Raw genomic sequence first — 19,769 nt, 5'->3', positions numbered from 1 at the left:
TAAAAATGCAAGAGGCAACACTTCAAAAATGATACATTTGTACACTGCTAATAAATACACATTAAAAACTTACTTGATGCTTAAAGGAGTACTCCTAATAAAAAGAGGCAGTTTATTCCAAGAGGTACATTAAACTCAGTACATTGCACTTAGCCAAAGGAAAGTATTATTGAAAATACTTATCCATAACAGACGAAAAATATAGTTTATATTTTAAAAATGCTTACAACTGGGATCCAATGCTAATTAATGCCAGTTTGGATATATCAAGAAGTGTCTGATCATATAACCACAGAATTTGTAGGGAATCAACCTCAAGTAAAAAAGTTCTAAAAGTTATTAAGAAATTTAGGGAATTAAATTTCATCCTTCTTTACAATTAAAATGGCCATGTAAGATAGTTGAGATACTCCCAAAGCACAGGTTATATCTTTTATGTTTAATTTAAAAATATAACCTAAGAATAAATTAATGGTTTGACTTTTATGTCCAATTATTTCATTTCCAGTGGTTGCAGCCTTTATTAAAAAAAGCGAAACTACTAGGTTAATGTTTAAATATCTGGGGAAAAAAACCCAACAAGAATATTTAATAAAATGTATTACTGAATACTATTTCCACTTAACAAGCATTGGTACTCTGGCAATTAGCAGCAGAATTAAGCTTTCCTGACCCCATAAGGATCCAATGTCATTAAAAAGTATCTCCTGGATGAAGAGCTCAGTTAAATTTAATACGAACCCTAAGTAGGAGCAGCACAGAATTACTCTAACTTCTGTGACTCAAACAAAACAAAAAAAATGGGTGTAATCTGGTGTCAGAAGATCTACGATGGGATCCTGGCTGTGTAACTCTGGGAAAACCATTCAACATCATTGGATCTTTTTCATCTGTAAAATGGCTGTTAAGCTGATGTACTTTAAACTACCTTACAAATAGTGAGAGTTTTACTTCTTCTTTTCCAATTTGGATTCCTTTTATTTCTTTTTCTGCTCTGATTGCTGTAGCCAAAACTTCCAAAACTATGTTGAATAGTAATGGTGAAAGTGGGCACCCTTGTTTTGTTCCTGACTTTAGAGGAAATGCTAATTTTTCACCATTGAGGATAATGTTTGCTGTGGGTTTGTCAGCTTTTATTATGTTGAGGTATGTTCCTTCTATTCCTGCTTTCTGGAGAGTTTTATCATAAATGGGTGTTGAATTTTGTCAAAGGCTTCTCTGCATCTATTGAGATAATCATATGGTTTTTGTTTTTCAATTTGTTAATGTGGTGTATTACATTGATTGATTTATGGATATTGAAGAATCCTTGCATCCCTGGGATAAAGCCCACTTGGTCATGGTGTATGATCTTTTTAATGTGTTGTTGGATTCTGATTGCTAGAATTTTGTTTAGGATTTTGCATCTATGTTCATCAGTGATATTGGCCTATAGTTTTCTTTTTGTGGCATCTTTGTCAGGTTTTGGTATTAGGGTGATGGTGGCCTCATAGAATGAGTATAGAACAGTCTTATGGACTCTGTGGGAGAGGGTGGGAAGATTTGGGAGAATGTCATTTTGAAATGTCATGTATGAAACTGCCAGTCCAGGTTCAGTGCACGATGCTGGATGCTTGGGGCTGTTAAGGCCCAGGGGATGGTATGGGAGGTTGGGAGGGAGGAGGGTTCAGGATGGGAGCATGTGATTTTTTTTTTAAAATAAAATTATAAAAAAAAAAAAAAAACTACCTTACAGGCCACACAGCACATCTAACTAGGGTTTTTCAGCCCTGGCACTGCTGACACTTCAGGATGGGTAATCCTTGGCTGTGGGAGGCTGCCTGAGACACTCCAGACTGTTTACCAGCAACGCAGCTTCTGTCTACCATGTCAGTAGCACCTATTAGTTTTGACAATCATAAACGTTTCCAGACAGTGCCAAATGTCCCCTGGCAGGGTGTGGTGTGGTGCACACATTCACCCTGGCTCAGAACCTCTGAGAACGTTTTTCTCCTCTTTTTCCCTACTCATTATCACATACATCATTGGCTACTTCGCTATGTGTGGGTGTATCTGTTCTTTATGTTTACCTATAAGACCCAGATTAAGATTAGTGTGCCATTTGGCTAAATTTTTCTGATACTCTCAAACATTTAAGATAATCAGAGCTCAACAGTATGAATATTTAAACGTTGCTGCTTCTTCAGTTAGTGTATTATTCCCTTAAACTTGGTATCTCTCAGGGCAGAAGTAAAATGATCCTAAGTACTTTACTAATTTTGAAAGCAGCCCATGACTCAATAGAAGTATGCGAGGAATAAATTAACTGTATTCTCTGAAGGGCAACAATGAAAATGTAAAATAAACCACTTGAACCACCAAAGTAACAAAGAACTACACGAGAAATAAGGTGGTTTTGTATCCATGGAATGGGCCCGAAGAACTGCTAAATGTGTTATACACATCTGTGATTTACAGATTTTACATGTATACTAGGTTCTGACCCACTGGGAGCTCAATAATGGGTCATTTCCATAATCGGCACATATTTATTAAACACAATGTGTGAGGTCTTGAGCCAGACACGGCGGCTGACGCCATCAATAATAAATAACAAAGACATAGTCTCTATCCTCAGGTTTCAGTTTACTGGAGGAGACAAGAACTACTAGGCATGGTGATTTAGATTCATCTATGAGATAATCACCATAAGAAATGAAAGCAATTTAACCTTATGAGACTTGTGGGAGTTAGGTATAAGAACATAATTTGCAAGAAGATCCTCCTAATAATACACAGGAATCTGAAGTGACCATAATTATTTGGCAAGATACCATGTAAAACAGCAAATCTCATTTAGCTTTTGTTTCTGTTTTCTAGGTTAAGGCAAAATAGTATTCAGCTACTCTTTTCTCAACTTTGTATTTTACTCGTTACCAACAGAAAGAGGCTGGGACAGAGTGCCAAGAGGGAGCCGCCAAGTTGCAATGAAGGAAGAAAAGGAGCCAAGGACAAGTATTTTTAAAGGATTGTTTCCTCTTTCTGCTAGGTGCAAAAAAGGTCTGGGTTCAGCTATTCCGCTCATTTAAAAGATGCGAGGAAGTTGGCAGAATTCTGGGCTGGTATGCCTCCTTTCATGAAAAGGCTTATTACTTTACCTTCTAGTTCATCCTCAATTTTGGAGATGTGAGGTTTCTGGCCAAGCTGGCTTCAGTGCAGATAAATGTGTACAGTTTTTAATCTGTCTCCCTAAGGACTGCATGCAAGGTATCTATTTTCACATTCTATTAAATTGGAGCAAGAAGCATTTTATAAGTACTAGGAATCATTATTCCGGTTTTACAGCTATTAGACCAACCCAGGTGGTCCATGATACCTGCTATGACGGTCTCAGGGACATCCAGAATGTTGCCAAATGAAGCGGTTTTACGGTGGCCCCGTTTAGGCTTGGAAAAGGCTGCAAAAATACACACATACAGTATACATGCAAACAACCACAAATAGAAACACAGAAAACGGTGAACAAAAACAGAATACTTTTCATATAGTTGTGTTAATAACACTTCATGCAGGATGGCATGCAGAACTATCAAACCCTTTGTCCATGCTTACACAAGGCGTGATTAAGGAGCAAACAACTATCAATACATGATGTTTCACATACTGGCTTTAATTAGCAGGAAAAAAAAAAGGACAGAGACAAACAAAGCTGCAGGTAATGAGAAAGCTAGATTTCCAACACTTCACAGAAATAATCTAAATGCAACCACTGATGTGCAGTGAGGGTCTACAATGAAAGTGGGAAGAAAAGAGGAGTTAAAAAGAAATATGCTGCCATATTTGTTTTAATTAAACAAACACAGGAATATGTGTTCAATGAGGTGTTTCTTGAAGTGTGCTACAAAGTACAATTCAGTGATGATATGATAATTATTGAATCAAAGTATGAAATATATATGCTTTTATAATTATAAATGTTTAAACATACTTCTGATAAACTGAGTATTTATTGTAGTTTCCAAAGTTTAGGGTCTATTCCTGCCAAACCAGAATAGTTCTGAAAGGCTGGAAAATATGAACCTGTCAAAGTAAGACAATTCACCAACAAATGTTCAGCCCATCTGTTTTATTCACATTTAGGCAGAGAAAGGATAGGGTTATTTAAATATATGTGGTTACCTTTAATCTGGTGAAATATGACTTCTGTGAAGATTAATTATAAACCAGTACCTGACTAAAAAATTGACACTAGCAGATGTTAAAATTATTACTATTACAGTACAGAACACTTCCTGTTTTAAGGTAGCAATCACTATTTGGCAGCTCTAACTTGAATGATATTCCTGAAATGAAAAGGACTCCCAAAGTGTTAGGCTGCATTTCTGTATACACTGTTCATCAGACACTGTACTGTGACAGCCCCACTGCACACAGAAACACCTGTGACTCAAGTGACCTCCCTCCACTCAACTTGACTGTTTCTGAAGATTCCATTTATGTGGCAGAGACCAGCCAATCTCTTTTTTCCCCTTTTTTCTTAGCAACAGAACCTCAACTATACTCAGGACAGCAATGTTCCCAGATAAAAGACTGCAGATGCCCTCTTCCCTTGGGTCCAAAGGGAGCCATCTGACCCTATTGCTACGGCCAATGACATAAACGTGGAAGTTGTTAGGAGGGACTTCTGTGAAAGCTTTTTGAAAAAGTAGCCCTTGCCCTAACTCCTGCTTCCTGATGCTGGGACTGTGGATGTGATGACTGGAACAGCCATTATGGAGCACAAAGTCACCTTCTGGATGAAAGCCACACAATAGGGATTGTAACACAGAGAGACGGAAGAAACCCAGTCACCAAAGATTGAGGCGCCTACCTCCAGATTTGTGTGTGAAAAGAAGTTTTGTGTTAAAGACACTGTTATTTTGGATATTCTATAATATCTAACTGACTCTAATGCTAACTGATAAATAAGTGACCAAGATTAGTTGAAGACAAGAAGAGTTAGGATGGTCCTCTGGACAACTTCTTTCTTAAAAGAACTTCACACAAAATGAAAATATTCTTTTTAGAAAGAAACCAAAACAATCTTAAAACAAAACAAAATCCCACAAAACCTGGTTAGCTAAGTTAAAAAAAATATGCTAATACATTAGGGAATATACTTGTATATACATATGTAGTTTAAAAGATTAGAGGTAAATACACAAAAATTCTGTGTTTATTTTTTTAGTGGGACAATTATGGAAGACTGGGTTTTTTAAATTTATATTTCTACATTTTCCACAATAGAAATGTATTTATAATCAGTTCCTCTCCACCTCTAGGGAAATCAGAAAGAAAACAATTTAACCCACCATTACTAAATGAACCTGCTTAGAAAAGAAGGTTAGAAGTCCACTAAGGTAACAAAACATGTAATTATTTTTGTGCTGACCAGTCTTTCCACAGTTAATCATTTTAAGTACTGACAAAATGGAAGAGAAATACTAGCTTTTTCCAGATCAAATTACTATGATCTTTTATTTTACAATTAAAAGAATTAATCACAAACTTAGCTACTTTTGCCACTGAAAGGAGTAGCAGCAGACAGTAAGGCCAAATCATATTTTGATCTGGAGCACATTTTTCTGCTAAATTCAAAACAAAACATTTGCTATTATTTGAGTTCAGCACAAAACTCTAGTAGAATCACTCAAAATCCTCCTAAAACATCCTAGTATTGGCTAAATTTCAATTTCTCATTTAGATTTTCAGCTCATATTGAGCTGAATTATATTTGATAAAAATCTGTAATAAGAAATTAAATTTTATAATGCTAATAATTTTACAAATCATGCTTGGTTTATCTGGAATTTGAGATGCTTTCTGCTAGAAGCATAGGAAGTATATTGTAAATCAACTTCCTGCTTTAAAAAAATTTAGGACACACACAAAAAAGCCCCTGACATTCCCATGACTGAAACAACTGAAACTACATCTTCGTTCCTCTTCAGACTGTTACTTCCTTTTTACCTGTGGTTGCAGCAATCCTGGCTTCTATTTCAGACATATCGGCACTCATCCTCTTGCCTTCAGAGGTTGGGGGCAAGCTCTCCACGCTGCTCCCACGAGAAGCTCCCAAACTCAAACGCCCAGATTCACTCTGTTAAAAACATAGGTCAATTTGAATTACTGAAGCTCTTTATATTTAAAAATCCTGGGCAGCTAGAAGAAGGGAGATACCAACTGGGATTTTTATGGGTTCTGTTCTGAAAGAAATGGAATACCTTCAGGGAAAGAGAACTGTAGGAGTGAGGAAGAACAAGCTGCAGACACTGGCCTTTAGGAAAAGGTGATCATTAGAGCTGGGAGTTCAATGTCCCAATTATTAGTTATCCTAAATGCCTCAAGGAAGACGAATAAAATCACTCCTTAAAATACTGAAAAACCAGTAACAGCAAAAATATAATAAATCTGGAAACATGAAATGATGGATCTAGAAGAACGCCTTTAACCAGGTAGTACAGCCAAGAAACGTCCATTTTATACTTGTAACCATCAACTGTTCAAGTTAGGTATCATCGTTAAGGAAGATATGCACAAATGTCAAAGGCAGCAATCATCAGATGGGAGAACAATTAATTATAAAGAGTTTCAGGAGAATCTCATTACACATCTCTACTCTTAAGCCTGTCTGTCTGCTTCAGGAACAAGATTCAGAACTTGTATAGTGGAAGAAGGCAAACAATACTTGTTAGTATAATGTTTAGGACTTCATGACTACTGGTAAGGTTACCAAAAGACTTTACTTTTAATAACAAAACAAACCTGTTGTTTTGCCTGGTTTTTCAACAATTTTGATTCTAAGCGTTTAATTGTATCATTTGTGGCAGGAACTTGTTCCATGTTAGTGTCACTTTTATTACTGGTGTTTGTAGAAGCGATGTCCATGAAGGAGCCTAGGAAAGCAAAAATATTTATGACAATAGGCTAGGAATAATACAAATGCTTCATTCAATAAAATGTAACTTAAATTCTTTTCTAAACTAGCAAGATATAAATAGAAATAAGACTTTTCAAGCTAATGAAGATACCCAAACAAACCCATTTTAAATGATATTTCAGGATAGCACAAAAGGGAATCAAAGTGCCTAAACAGTTTTCTAATAGTCAAAGTCCAATTAAACTTTATAATGCTAATAATTTTACAAATCATGCTTGGTTTATCTGGAATTTGAGATGCTTCCTGCTAGAAGCTTAAGAAGTATATTATAAATCAACTTGATTTAGAATCAAGAATGACTAAGATTCTTAGCTTGAGAGAAAGAAATGGCTATTAATCAAGATGGAAAAGACTGTGGAAGGACTGAGTCGGAAGGGAGCTCAGTTAGGAAAATGGTAATTTTGAGCTCATAGCAGGTGTCAGTCAAGTAGCTGGATATGTGAGTATGGAGTTTGAATTTGGGATGGAGCAAAAATATTGGCGTATACATGTATACTGGATGAGATTACTAAGGAAATGAGTTTAGACCAACAAAGAGGTCAAATGACTAAGCCCTGGGCACTCTGACATTTATAGGTTGGGAAGATGAAGAATAACCAGCACAGGAAACCATGAAAACAAGTGACCAGAAATGTAAGATGAAGCCCAGGCTAGTATGGTATCCTGAAGACCAACTCAAAGTGCTGAAAACAGTAGACAGTAACAAACTGTGTCAAAGGCTACTGAGAATCAAAAAAGATGAGAACTGAAAATCCTTCATTTAGATTTAGTAATGTGAAGATAACTGGTGACCTTGACAAGAGCAATTCTAGAGTAGTGGTACAATAAAAGCTTGAATGGAGTGAGCACAAGAGAGAATGGCAAGAGAGAAGCCAGAGAAATGCAAATACAGACTTTAACAGTCCCCGCCTTATCCACAGGGGATGCATTCTAAGAGCTCCAGTGGATGCCTGCAACCTCAGGCAGGACTCAGCCCTTGCATACTGTGTTTCTTCTTATACATATATTCCTACGATAAACTTTAATTTATAAATTAGGCACAGTAAGAGATTAACAAGAGTAACTAAAAATAAAACAGAACTAACAACATACTGTAATAAAAGTTACATGAATGATGTCTCTCTCTCTCAACATATCTTACTGTACAAATTTAATACCTTTCTCTAACTAAGCACTTATCCTGCACTACGGCTGTTAACTTTTGCAGTTTGAAGCATGACAGCAAAACAGGCACAGATTTCTTTTTCCTTCATGATTTCATGGATAGAAGTTCTTAATGCAGATCTTAGCAATCTCATCCAGCATAGGATTTTTTTTTCCCTAATTAAAGTTGAGAATTTTCACCTTTTCAGTTAGAGGGAGCACTTTCCAGCTTCTCTTTGGCATATCAGAATTGCCAGCATCACTACTTGTGTGCTTTGGGGCCATTACTAAATAAAATTAGGGTTCCATGAACACAAGCACTGTGATACCTTGACAGGTGATGTGACAACCAACAGGGCTGCTAAGTGACAAATGGATAGGATACACTGAATAAAAGGACGATCCATAGGATGGAGCGAGATTTCATCGTGCTGCTCAAGATGGCTGCAATCTAAAACCTATGAATTATTTCATTCTGGAATTTTTCATTTAGTATTTCTGGATCACTGTTGACCACGGGTAACTGAAACTGCAGAAAGTAAAACTGTGGACAAGGGGGGACTACTGTATATATACTCAGGGAATGATCCCAGCACAAAGGCTAAAACTGGTGATGCAAGAGACAGGAAGAATTGCTGGAGAGCAGATGGGATCTGATGCACAAGGGGACAGGCTTGCCTCTGGCTATGAGCATGGACAGTTCAGCATGGGAACAGAAGAGCGTGCAGAGCAGAGGGGCAGACTCAGGCAGGTGGGCGCATGGAGAGGGGGAGTTTGTGGCAGCTGTCTTTTGATCACAGAGAAACGGTAAAGAAGGTCAGCTGAGAGTAAGGAGTGGCAAGCAAATGTTTTTAGAGAAATTCACTTTAGAATTCAGAGCATCTCAGAAAGACTTTCAGTAAAATTGGAACCAGTTTAAATATAATTTTTTTGGAGGCAGGGGAAATAGACCAGTAAAAATAAAATTTTAAGAATGCATTAAGTATATGTGTACATACACACCTATGCCTTTTAGTTTTAATCAAACTAATAAATGTTCATAATACCATATATTTTGAGAAGTAAAATTTTTCTGAGTATTACTTCTACTATTTTTTTTATGACCACAAACTATGGAACTGAGGAACTCTGAACTAAAACACAGATTCTTAAATGAATGTCTCTATGAATTCTTCTACAAAGATCAAGAAGTAGGGTGCTCATGATACAGGAACTATACTGTTTTATATATATATTTATAATAATTTTGATACTATTTGATCTAGCTGTATCTGTGTAAGAATTATTTTTCAAGTAAAGAATGGCATCCACAGAAATATAATATCCAGTCTTTTTAGACACAACTGTGTAAGAATTTCAAAACTTGGAAGTGGGTTTTCAATTAACTAACCCTGGGTACCTGCATGAAGAATGATGCACCTGAAAATTCAAATTGCAATCATATTAAAGGAATAAATTAAAATGCAAAAAGGGACATCAGTCATTGCTTCTTGATTATCACTTCACAGGAATAGAGACACAAACATTTAGCTTATTACGTTCCAATCTATCCATTTACCTGTACTGGTAGCAGAGTTGCTCTGTCCTTCATCTGAATACTGACAAGGATATTGTAACGGCTCATCTGCTCCTGGAAAGTACTATATATAAAAAAGTAAATAACAATTTAAAATTTCTTTAATACAAATCAAATCATGTGAAAATTAAAGAGTATGTTTGAATTACTTCCTTGCTGAGATCTGAATGCAGCAAAAATGCTGCTTTATTTTCACTAAGGCATATATGGAAATTTGTAGATACAAAGATGTACTAACTCTTCTGAATTTCAACTGTTATCAATGCCATGTATCTACCTACACAGAGCCTAGATAATCTTGAAGAAAACAGCCAATATTCCTTTAGAGGAACATATGAAATACAGTAGTATCATTCCTCATAATTACATGAGACATTATTCATGTTCTCATAGCAGTGAGGCAAATCTCTAAAGTGTTGAAATGACCTAGTCTGACAACAGAGATGGTATGCCATGGAATAATTTGTTAGACATTTTAAATATCAAGGATAGATTATGAATGTCACTCTATGAACCAGAGGTAAAATACTGGATATATCTGCTGGATAAAAATTAGAATTTAGGGAGAAAAAAGAGAAACGTTTTCTTCTCAAATTAGACAAAGCACAGATAGGCACAATCAAAATCTGAATAATTTATATAATCCAAAGTTTTAAGGTATTTGATTATGGAGACCAAGCTGTTTTCTCTACTTTTTAATTTTTACTGAGTTGTTTTCTTATGAGTGTATCTTTAGGTCCCAGGATTCTACATACAGCTATTCTCCAATATGAAATTAAGCTTTAATAAGATGAGTTTAAGCTGCTGTGCCTAACTTATTTTCAATAGAATGAACAAATTAATTATGTGGCCATTTAGGAAATCACTTAATCTATATTCAAAGAGACTGAAAGATTCTTCTGCTTAGCAAATTTTCTGAAATTCAGGCACTTTTCACATTTCCAAGTCAAGGTACTACTTGATAGATTTGTTAGTGCATAAAAAACCAGAGGCCTAGATTGATTTAAATAATTCTAACAAAAGTGTTTGATTTATAGACTGGGAAATTCTAATAATTATTTAAAATGATTCTTCTAAATTCTAAAATTCTACAGATCCTAGAAAAAAGTTTAACTTTTTAATGGCAAGTGGAAAGCTGAAAATATACAATGAAAACCAAAAGGTAAAAATCACTTAAATAAAAGTGTCTGGGAATGTAGCCTCTCTAGTGTGCTACATAAATGACTGCTTGATAAAGATTTGTACTAAAGAAAATTTATAACTCAGCAACAATTAGAGTCATAAAATACCCAAGCCATGTAAAGGCTTTAGAGATCATCTAATTCAACTTCTCTCACATTACAGATAAGGCAACAGGCCGAGTAACAAATAAATCTACCAAGTTAAGCAGAAGGAAAAAAGCATGTTCAGAGACCTAGTCTAGCCATCTTTCCATTATAAAGAACTAGATTTTTTTTCCCAAAATAATGTTTTCTCCTCTGATTATGTGAGTAATGAATACCCATTCTAAAGTGGAAAATACAAAAAAGTATTAAAACAAAAAAAAAATAATGATATCCCTTTACTTTAAAATCTCATTAAAACTCAGTATATATAAAAGTCCCTTAATCCCAAAGCCCCTCAAAAGAAGGATTATACCCGCATCAAGTGAGTCATTATTTTCACAATTTCCTCCATTGAAGGGCGCTGAGAAGGATCTTTAGACCAACAACGAGTCATCAGGCTCTCAATGGGCTTAGGTAAATTTTTGATCAGTGGTGGTCGAGTACCTACAATTAAAAATTACAGGAGGGGAGAAAAGAATGTATTTACTCAAAGAATAGTATAAGTTTCTAACATGGTATTTATTTTCTAAATCAAGATTTTTTTAGGAGGAATAAAAGTACATTTATTTTGTCCTTTAGGTAAACATTGCATTTTCATAAAGGGGAATCTACACCTTTTGAGAAACCAAATTAAAATTTTCACATGCATTATGACTGAGAGTTAATAATAGTTCATTTACTATAAACACTCTTTTAACAAATAGTTAACAGCTTAATGTGTGAATGGTAACTCAAGGTAATCATATCTGACCTGTATTTTCAGATTTATCATAAAAATTTCAAATCTGTTTGAAAAATCATCTTCCATATATCAAAAGTCATCAACCATAGTTGATATATTACATAGTATTACACTCACTGACTTCTAAACGGTTCTTTTGTGGGAGGCAGGCCTTACAGTAGCTGTGAGTCAGTCATTTCACAAGCTGAAAACTGCCAACTTTTGTGTAATTTAATAAGACTAATATCACTAGCAAGGTCCCTAACTTAAAAGAAGGGCTAGATTATAATGAAATCTTTGTAAATTTACCAATTAATAAGTTAGTTCTTTTATTTCTTACTTCACTGACATTCAATTTTACTGACACATGACAGAAAAAGAAAACACCATCCTGGTCAATGCTCTAGCATTCTCCATAACCACAGAAAAGGTAGCACAATGAACCGGAAATTGGCAAACACACACGATTACTCCAATGACTCCTTGACATGTCGATGAATGACCAAAACAGTGGGGCAGATATTTGTTCTATCACATGTGGAATAGTGTGTCAAAAATGCCATTAATCAGAGTCAATTATAATCAAGAGATAGAAATTAAACAACAGAGAAGGACAGCAAAAGTTAAAAGATTCAGCAATTTCCTTTCAAGAAGTATATTTTCCCAAAGGAACTGCAAAGTAAATTGATTAATGAAGGAGATGTATTCTAGTATCATGAGTGGTTAGAAACATTGTAATTAGAGGTATAAAGGGATTAGGAGGGATGCAAGGACATTGTGTCCATAAATGAATATAACTTAAAAATATGGACATTTGAGTCAGAAATATCAGATCTAATCTCAGCAACACCACTTACTAACCCTGTGCTGCTGCTGCTGCTAAGTCGCTTCAGTCGTGTCCGACTCTGTACGACCCCGTACACGGCAGCCCACCAGGCTCCCCCATCCCTGGGATTCTCCAGGCAAGAATACTGGAGTGGGTTGCCATTTCCTTCTCCAATGCATGAAAGTGAAAAGTGAAAGTGAAGTCGCTCAGTCATGCCCCGACTCTTAGCAACCCCATGGACTGCAGCCTACCAGACTCCTTTGTCCATGGGATTTTCCAGGCAATAGTACTGGAGTGGGTTACCATTGCCTTCTCCACTAAACCTGTGACCCTAGGCAAATTACTTAGCTTCTCTAGGTCTCAGCTTCCTAATTAGGAAAGCTGTAAAATGGGACATAACAGCACTCACGTCATAAAAATGAATGAGAAGCTAAAAAGCAAGACTATGTGATGCACTTCGTATTTTGCCTTTATGAATAGCTTAAGTAACAACTCTTACTGAATATGCTTTGCTTTCTCTCCTCAGTGAGACACTGCTTCTTCAAGAGAAAAAAGCAATAGCTCCCTAATTATCTTAACCATGTGAGAAATTTTTTTTCCCCACAGTGTCCAGTCCAGCGCGTCCCTGTCTGCTGGAGAGAGGCAATGAGGCAGCTGGCTCTGGCTGTCTACTGATGGCCTCTTCCGCACGGGCACAGCCAGCAGACCTCAGCTCTGTCCAGAGCCAGGACTGCCCCAGCTCTGCTCGATCTTGGTGTCAGGGCAGGTAGGGCTTGAGGCTGGTTACAAGAAATCGTATACTTTAATACTGGGTATAAATGGTCTTCTTTGGGGGAGAAACAATTTCCAAATAAGAAATATACAAAATATACTGACGAAAAACTTCACAAACCGTTATGAACAGCCCACATGATACGGAAAGCCGGGCCACCAATTTCATCAAAGGGTTTCCGACGTGTTATCACTTCCCAAAGGATAATACCCCAGCTGAAGACATCACATTTTTCACTGTAATTGCTACCTAGAAAAAAAAAGGTAGTAAAATTTCAAGACTTTTCCCCACATGACTTACAGAAGTAATGGCTTTCATAAATTTTAAGAATAAGCATCATGTACAAAAACAAGAGAATGCCACAGGTAGGGCTGAGAAACTTTCTGAAGACCTCAAGTCTTTGCAATAAATATATTTTTAAAATGAGTTAAGTATTAAAATTGTACTCAAAAACTTACTCTATCATGTATAAAATAGATAACTAGCAGGAAGCTGCCATGTAACACAGGGATCCCAGCATGGCACTCTGTGATGACCTGGACTTGGAGTCGGGGGTCGGGGAGGGAGGCTCAGAAGGAAGGGGGAATACATACACACACACACATATATATATGTATAGTTATGACTGATTTGCATTGATGTACAGCAGAGACCACCACACTGTAAAGCAATTATCATCCAATAAAGAGAAAAAAAAAACAAACAAACCCCACTTTAGAAAGTTAGTTATTTTCTACCTTCTTGTCAAGAAATGTCGACCTTATCTTTTATTTAAACATATTTTCTCTGGGGCAGAGAATTAAAACAACTTGTACATTCCTTTATGTAATTTCTTACTCCTTTCTGGAATTTCTTAACCTTAAAATTTTCTTCTCCCATTCTCTTGATGGAAAACACTATCAAAGCAGAAGAAATTTCTAATCTAGTGTGAAGATTCTTTTTTTCCAAAATATCTGGTGAGATAAATTATTAACTTGCAAACTTAAAAGTAAGTTGTAAGCAGGAAAACTACAAATACCAAATTTACAGTAGTTGATTTATGCAGCAAAATGCACATAATTATAAGTTGGTTGGTCAATCAGCTGATAAACAAACAAACAAAACCCTAAAACCCATGAACAACCCACTGTAAGAATGATCAGTTATTACAACAGTAGCTACGGATGTACTTTGCAGGCACTGGGCACTATAAACTAGACAATGACATTACAATCTGATCTGAACCACAGGTGCTGACATCTTTCAGAAATGAAGAAATCTACATAGCCTAATAGTCTGAGTTTTGTTTCTCTAAACAATTAAGAGTAACTTTTATTTCTGGGTTCTTCTGTAAAAACAAATCTTTCTGCTCTCCACACTACAGTAATAACTGTGCTATTTTAACTCAAAGCAAGTCACATTAAATAAATAATTTCAAAACAATGCCAATTATGTGTATTCTACACACGAACTTAAAACAAGTGGCATTATTTAACCTTATATAATTTAACGCTGGCTTGTTCACAAACTTTTTAACTGAACTTTGTGGCAAAATAGCTCCACTCAAGGGACCAGCTATAGAGCAAATTTCTTTCTCTTGGTGGCTAAAAACAAAGAACAAAAAACTTTAAATTCATCAAAAATAAAAGTCAAAATCAGAATTCGATTATTGAATGTTTCTGAGTTTCATGGGCTTTCATACCTTCTAATGTATGAATCACATGTCTTCAGTTCAAATTTTCTGAATTGTTTAAAAGACAATTGATGTTTTTATACAGAAACCTCATATGCAATTTATGGATCACTCTTTTAAAACTTGAGTTAAGATACACAGATGTAAAAGTAAGCATAAGGTATCCCTTATTTGTTGTCCTTAGCATCACACTTCTGGTCCAGTTACTTGCATTCTTTCTAAGGCACACTCATTTAAGCTTTGAAGGGCCGATTTTTAATCACTAGGAAACCAACACAAAGCACACTTGGTTCTCGTTATGCCCTGTATTGTCTTATAAAGTTTGCAGTGAACAGGACTGGAAAAGGTCAGTTTTCATTCCAATCCCTAAGAAAGGCACAGACAAGGCAATGGCACCCCACTGCCTGGAAAATTCCATGGACGGAGGAGTCTGGTGGGCTGCAGTCCATGGGGTCACTAAGAGTCGGACAACTGAAGCAACTTAGCAGCAGCAGCAGCAGCAAGAAAGGCAATGCCAAAGAATGCTGAAACTACCACACAATTGTACTCATCTCACACGCTAGTAAAGTAATGCTCAAAATTCTCCAAGCCAGGCTTCAATAGTACATGAACCGTGAACTTCCAGATGTTCAAGCTGGATTTAGAAAAGGCAGAGGAACCAGAGATCAAATTGCCAACATCCAAAGGATCATCAAAAAAGTAAGAGAGTTCCAGAAAAACATCTACTTCTGCTTTATTGACTATGCCAAACCTTTGACTGTGTGGACCACGATAAACTCTGGAAATTCTTAAAGAGATGGGAATTCCAGACCACCTGACCTACCTCCTGAGAAATCTGTATGCAGGTCAGGAAGCAACAGCTAGAAATGGACACTGGACATGGAACAACACACTGGTTCCAAATAGGGAAAGGAGTATGTCAAGGCTGAATACTGTCACCTCACTTATTTAACTTATATGCAGAGTACATCATGAGAAAAGCTGGGCTGGATGAAGCACAAGCTGGAATCAAGACTGCTGGGAGAAATCAAAAAGCTCAGATATGTAGATGACACTGCCCTTAAGGCAGGAAGCAAAGAAGAACTAAAGAACCTCTTGATGAAAGTGAAAGAGGAATGTGAAAGAGTTGGCTTAAAACTCAACATTCAGAAAACTAAGGTCATCGCATCTGGTCCCATCACTTCATGGCAAATAGATGGAGAAACAACGGAAACACTGAGAGACTATTTTTTGGGGCTCCCAAATCACTGCAGATGGTGACTGCAGCCATGAAATTAAAAGACGTTTGCTCCTAGGAAGAAAAGTTATGACCAACCTAGACAGCTTATTAAAAAGCAGAGATATTACTTTGCCAACAAAGGTCCATCTAGTCAAGGCTATAGTTTTTCCAGTGGTCATGTATGGATGTGAGAGTTGGACTATGAAAAAGCTGAGCGCCGAAGAATTGATGCTTTTGAACTGTGGTGATGGAGAAGACTCTTGAAAGTCCCTTGGACTGCAAGGAGATCCAACCAGTCCATCCTAAAGGAAATCCGTCCTGAATATTCATTGGAAGGACTGATGCTAAAGCTGAAATTCCAATACTTTGGCCACCTGATGCGAAGAACTGACTCATCTGAAAAGACCCTGATGCTGGGAAAGATTGAAGGCAGGAGGAGAAGGGGATGACAGAGGATGAGATGGTTGGATGGCATCACCGACTTAATGGACATGAGTCTGAGTAAGCTTCAAGAGTTGGCAATGGACAGGAAGGCCTGGTGTGCTGCTGTCCATGGGGTCGCAAAGAGTTGGACACGACTGAGTGACTGAACTGAACTGAATTGTTAATTTGTAAACACTGAATCATTTCCTCCAGGAGGAAATACAGGACTGGGTTCCTGTGAGCCTCTTCACAATGTTTTTGTCAACTTATCAATATATTAACCTTGTTTTATGTGTTTCTGTTTAAAACATCTTTTTTAATATAAATCGTTGATTCATTAATATTAAACTCATGGCCAAAAGCACTGTAACTCATGCCTGAATGCAGATTAGCTAGCAAGTGCATTTTCTCTGTAAGACACATCACAGCCTTCTGACACTTAGGAACACTAGAAAGCACTTCAATATTACTCGTAGAGGCCATTTTAAACTGTGAAATCATCAACACAAAGTACAAAAAAGGAGAAAAAATGAGGCACTCAATAGATCACAGAGGTGATACAGTGTGAGAACTGACACAAGAGGGCAGAGCAGTGCCTTGTGTGACCTCAGCCGGGAATGTGAGTGCTGGGCAACTCAAAATTTTTTCCTGCTCTGTGCATACCTGTGAATAACCTATGAAAAGAATTATGAGTACTGATTTTAGGCAATTTTGGTAGGCAATTTTGCTGTTATGGAATCTGAGCATGAGGATCAACTGCACATATGCCTGAACTTCACAGACAACCGAAATCCTGCTATGAGATTCAAGATCTAAGGCTGTATTTATGCAGTACCTCCTTAGACTTTAGGAAGTATCTTGCGTAAACGCCATGTAGAAATAAAATCATGTAAATAGGGGAAAGCCATAAACACGTTGGATTTACATGGGGTAATAAGGCAGATTATCAGTCACATCACGCTTTTGCTATTTTACCTTCAAAAACTTCAGGTGCCATCCAAGCAGCACTCCCCTTATTGTTGGTCATGTGAGTCTGAATGTCACAGGCTGTACCAAAATCACAGATTTTTAAAACTGTCCCCCCTGCAACCAGCAGCAAGCTGTTTAAAAAACAAACAAGACAAAAAATAAACCAAAAAATGAATTAAAGGTTATAAGACCAGTATCTGATTCTACAATAAAAGAGATATTTGAGGAAATAGAAAAGGTTAATAAGCAAAATGTCACCATTCAACTTCTGTAAAATGTGAACCAGTCACCTGTAATAGCTTAATAATATAGAGGAATATTGGCAAAAGTTGACTTTAAGCCAGTTCTTAGGGTGACTGCTAGACTCAAATTCTGATGTCTCCATCTCTATCTCCATAATTTTTCTTGATTATGCTTCTCTCTGGGCCAAAATATGGGGTTTTAAAAACATGTAGTAAGTGAACATTAAGGTGTTCTGAAATAGGAGTGCCTAGATATCAATACCTTCATAAACTGTTGGCTCCTATACTTTACCTGCCTACCCCAGTGTTTTTTAAGGTGCAAGTAGAAACCTAGTCATAAAATCTAAATCATAACAATTCTAGATCACATATCTGGGGACCTAGATTGCAAAACAACCCAGAAGATTATGACAGCATTAAAAAAAAAACTGGAAATATCAAAGTGTATCACAACTACTAAGACTAAATATTGTTTCAGAAAAGTTCAGTTTCAGGTCTACACACATTATAATGCACACACAACAGACTGTGAAGTACTTCTTACTATGGATCATGGTGCCAAAAGTTTCCAAACCTTCTTTGCTCTTATTAACCTTACTGTAAACAGAAATGAGTCTTTAGTTAGCCTAATGTAGCAAGACTGCTTAGCTGTTCACTGACCCTATTTCCTTTCCTTTTTAGGTACATTTCTCAGCCTTCTGAGCAATTAGGTGTGGTTATCATGACCATTCTAGCCAGTAGAATGTGATGTACTTCACCTTCAAGCCTGGTCCATAAAAATCTCCTACATATATATATGTGTGTGTGTATATATATATAAACTCCTTTCCCTATATGTCACTGAATGCAGAGGATTCTGACATACAAGACAGGCGGAGTCTGGGACATGAATCAGGAACGTTCACTTTGAACTTTAGAAGCAAAACCCACAAACCACCGAACCCATTTAGGGTTCAGCTCTCTCTCTTTGGCTTAATGCTGCCCTTGTCTTCTTGTAAGATCACTGTGCACGTCAAGCGTGTTTGCTGTGGTATGTGGCACCCCTGGGTTTGAAGCCTTGTCTTCTTGTAAGGTCACCATGCACGTCAAGCGTGTTTGCTGTGGTATGTGGCGCCTCTGGGTTTGGTGCTGGGTGTTTCTGCAGTTTACCCAGTTTGCCATATTGCTGGAGGACCAAATTCTTCTCACGTGAGTTTAAGAGTCAAAGCCACGTTACTCACGATCCCTGTGAGCACCGTCAAGAGCAGTATACGGGGATTTAAGCATGTATAGGTTACACTATACATAATGTTGCTTTATTCCCTTACCAGGATATTTTTTTCATATCATTATATACAGATATTTACATAAAGTTATAAATTCTTTGCATATAATTCTGTTCCAAAATTCTAACTGGACAGATTATTTAGAATATTAGTTTTTTTTTTTAGTCCATCATGACTAAAATAAGCCAGATAAACTACTATTCATATCTCCATAATGCCACAAATACTGTGATAATTTAAGTGGAAAGAATGCTAAGTGCAAATTACCTTTATATACACTTAAACAAACAAAAAATTTTTCCTTGTTTCACCATTGCTAAGTTCTTACTACTCTTTATCCAAGAGATTCTGTAACTGACTTCTTGGTTTCATCCTAGTATATTCAAAATATTACAGTAATTTTTCTGAATGACTTTTATATTATTACTATTTACAATGAATACCCCTTTAATCATAAGATTCTGAATGAACTAGCAAAAAGCTAACTAAAGTAGGGGCACAAGCTGATGCTGTATGAAACACCTAATTGTATCATCAGGTGCCTTCTTTCTGTGCCATTCTAAAAAACTCCTCCTGACTGGAGACTCCACAGGTTTTCCAGGGACAATAAGATAGTATATGCAATTATACATGAAAATACAGCCATTCCAAGAGTTTC

General features: G+C 36.7%; 1 protein-coding gene across 2 annotated transcripts in view; it reads right to left on the bottom strand.

The window, feature by feature from the left end:
- MAP3K7 (mitogen-activated protein kinase kinase kinase 7) overlaps positions 1-19,769 on the bottom strand; it is a 65,473-nt gene that overhangs the window by 23,904 nt on the left and 21,800 nt on the right. Inside the window, exons 6-12 of one of the 2 annotated variants that reach the window (XM_005889274.3) lie at positions 17,611-17,735; positions 13,442-13,570; positions 11,316-11,446; positions 9,660-9,741; positions 6,784-6,914; positions 5,989-6,118; positions 3,356-3,436 (exon numbers count right to left, since the gene is read on the bottom strand). In XM_005889274.3, the coding sequence (XP_005889336.1) occupies positions 3,356-3,436; positions 5,989-6,118; positions 6,784-6,914; positions 9,660-9,741; positions 11,316-11,446; positions 13,442-13,570; positions 17,611-17,735 (809 nt within the window). The remainder of the gene's footprint in view (positions 1-3,355; positions 3,437-5,988; positions 6,119-6,783; positions 6,915-9,659; positions 9,742-11,315; positions 11,447-13,441; positions 13,571-17,610; positions 17,736-19,769) is intronic. The other variant, XM_005889275.3, reaches the window with a different exon arrangement.

This window comes from Bos mutus, chromosome 9 (assembly GCF_027580195.1).
Source record: "Bos mutus isolate GX-2022 chromosome 9, NWIPB_WYAK_1.1, whole genome shotgun sequence".
NCBI classification, from domain to species: domain Eukaryota; kingdom Metazoa; phylum Chordata; class Mammalia; order Artiodactyla; family Bovidae; genus Bos; species Bos mutus.
Note: the sequence above shows the minus strand (reverse complement) of the source record. Positions and strands in the feature narration are given on the sequence as shown.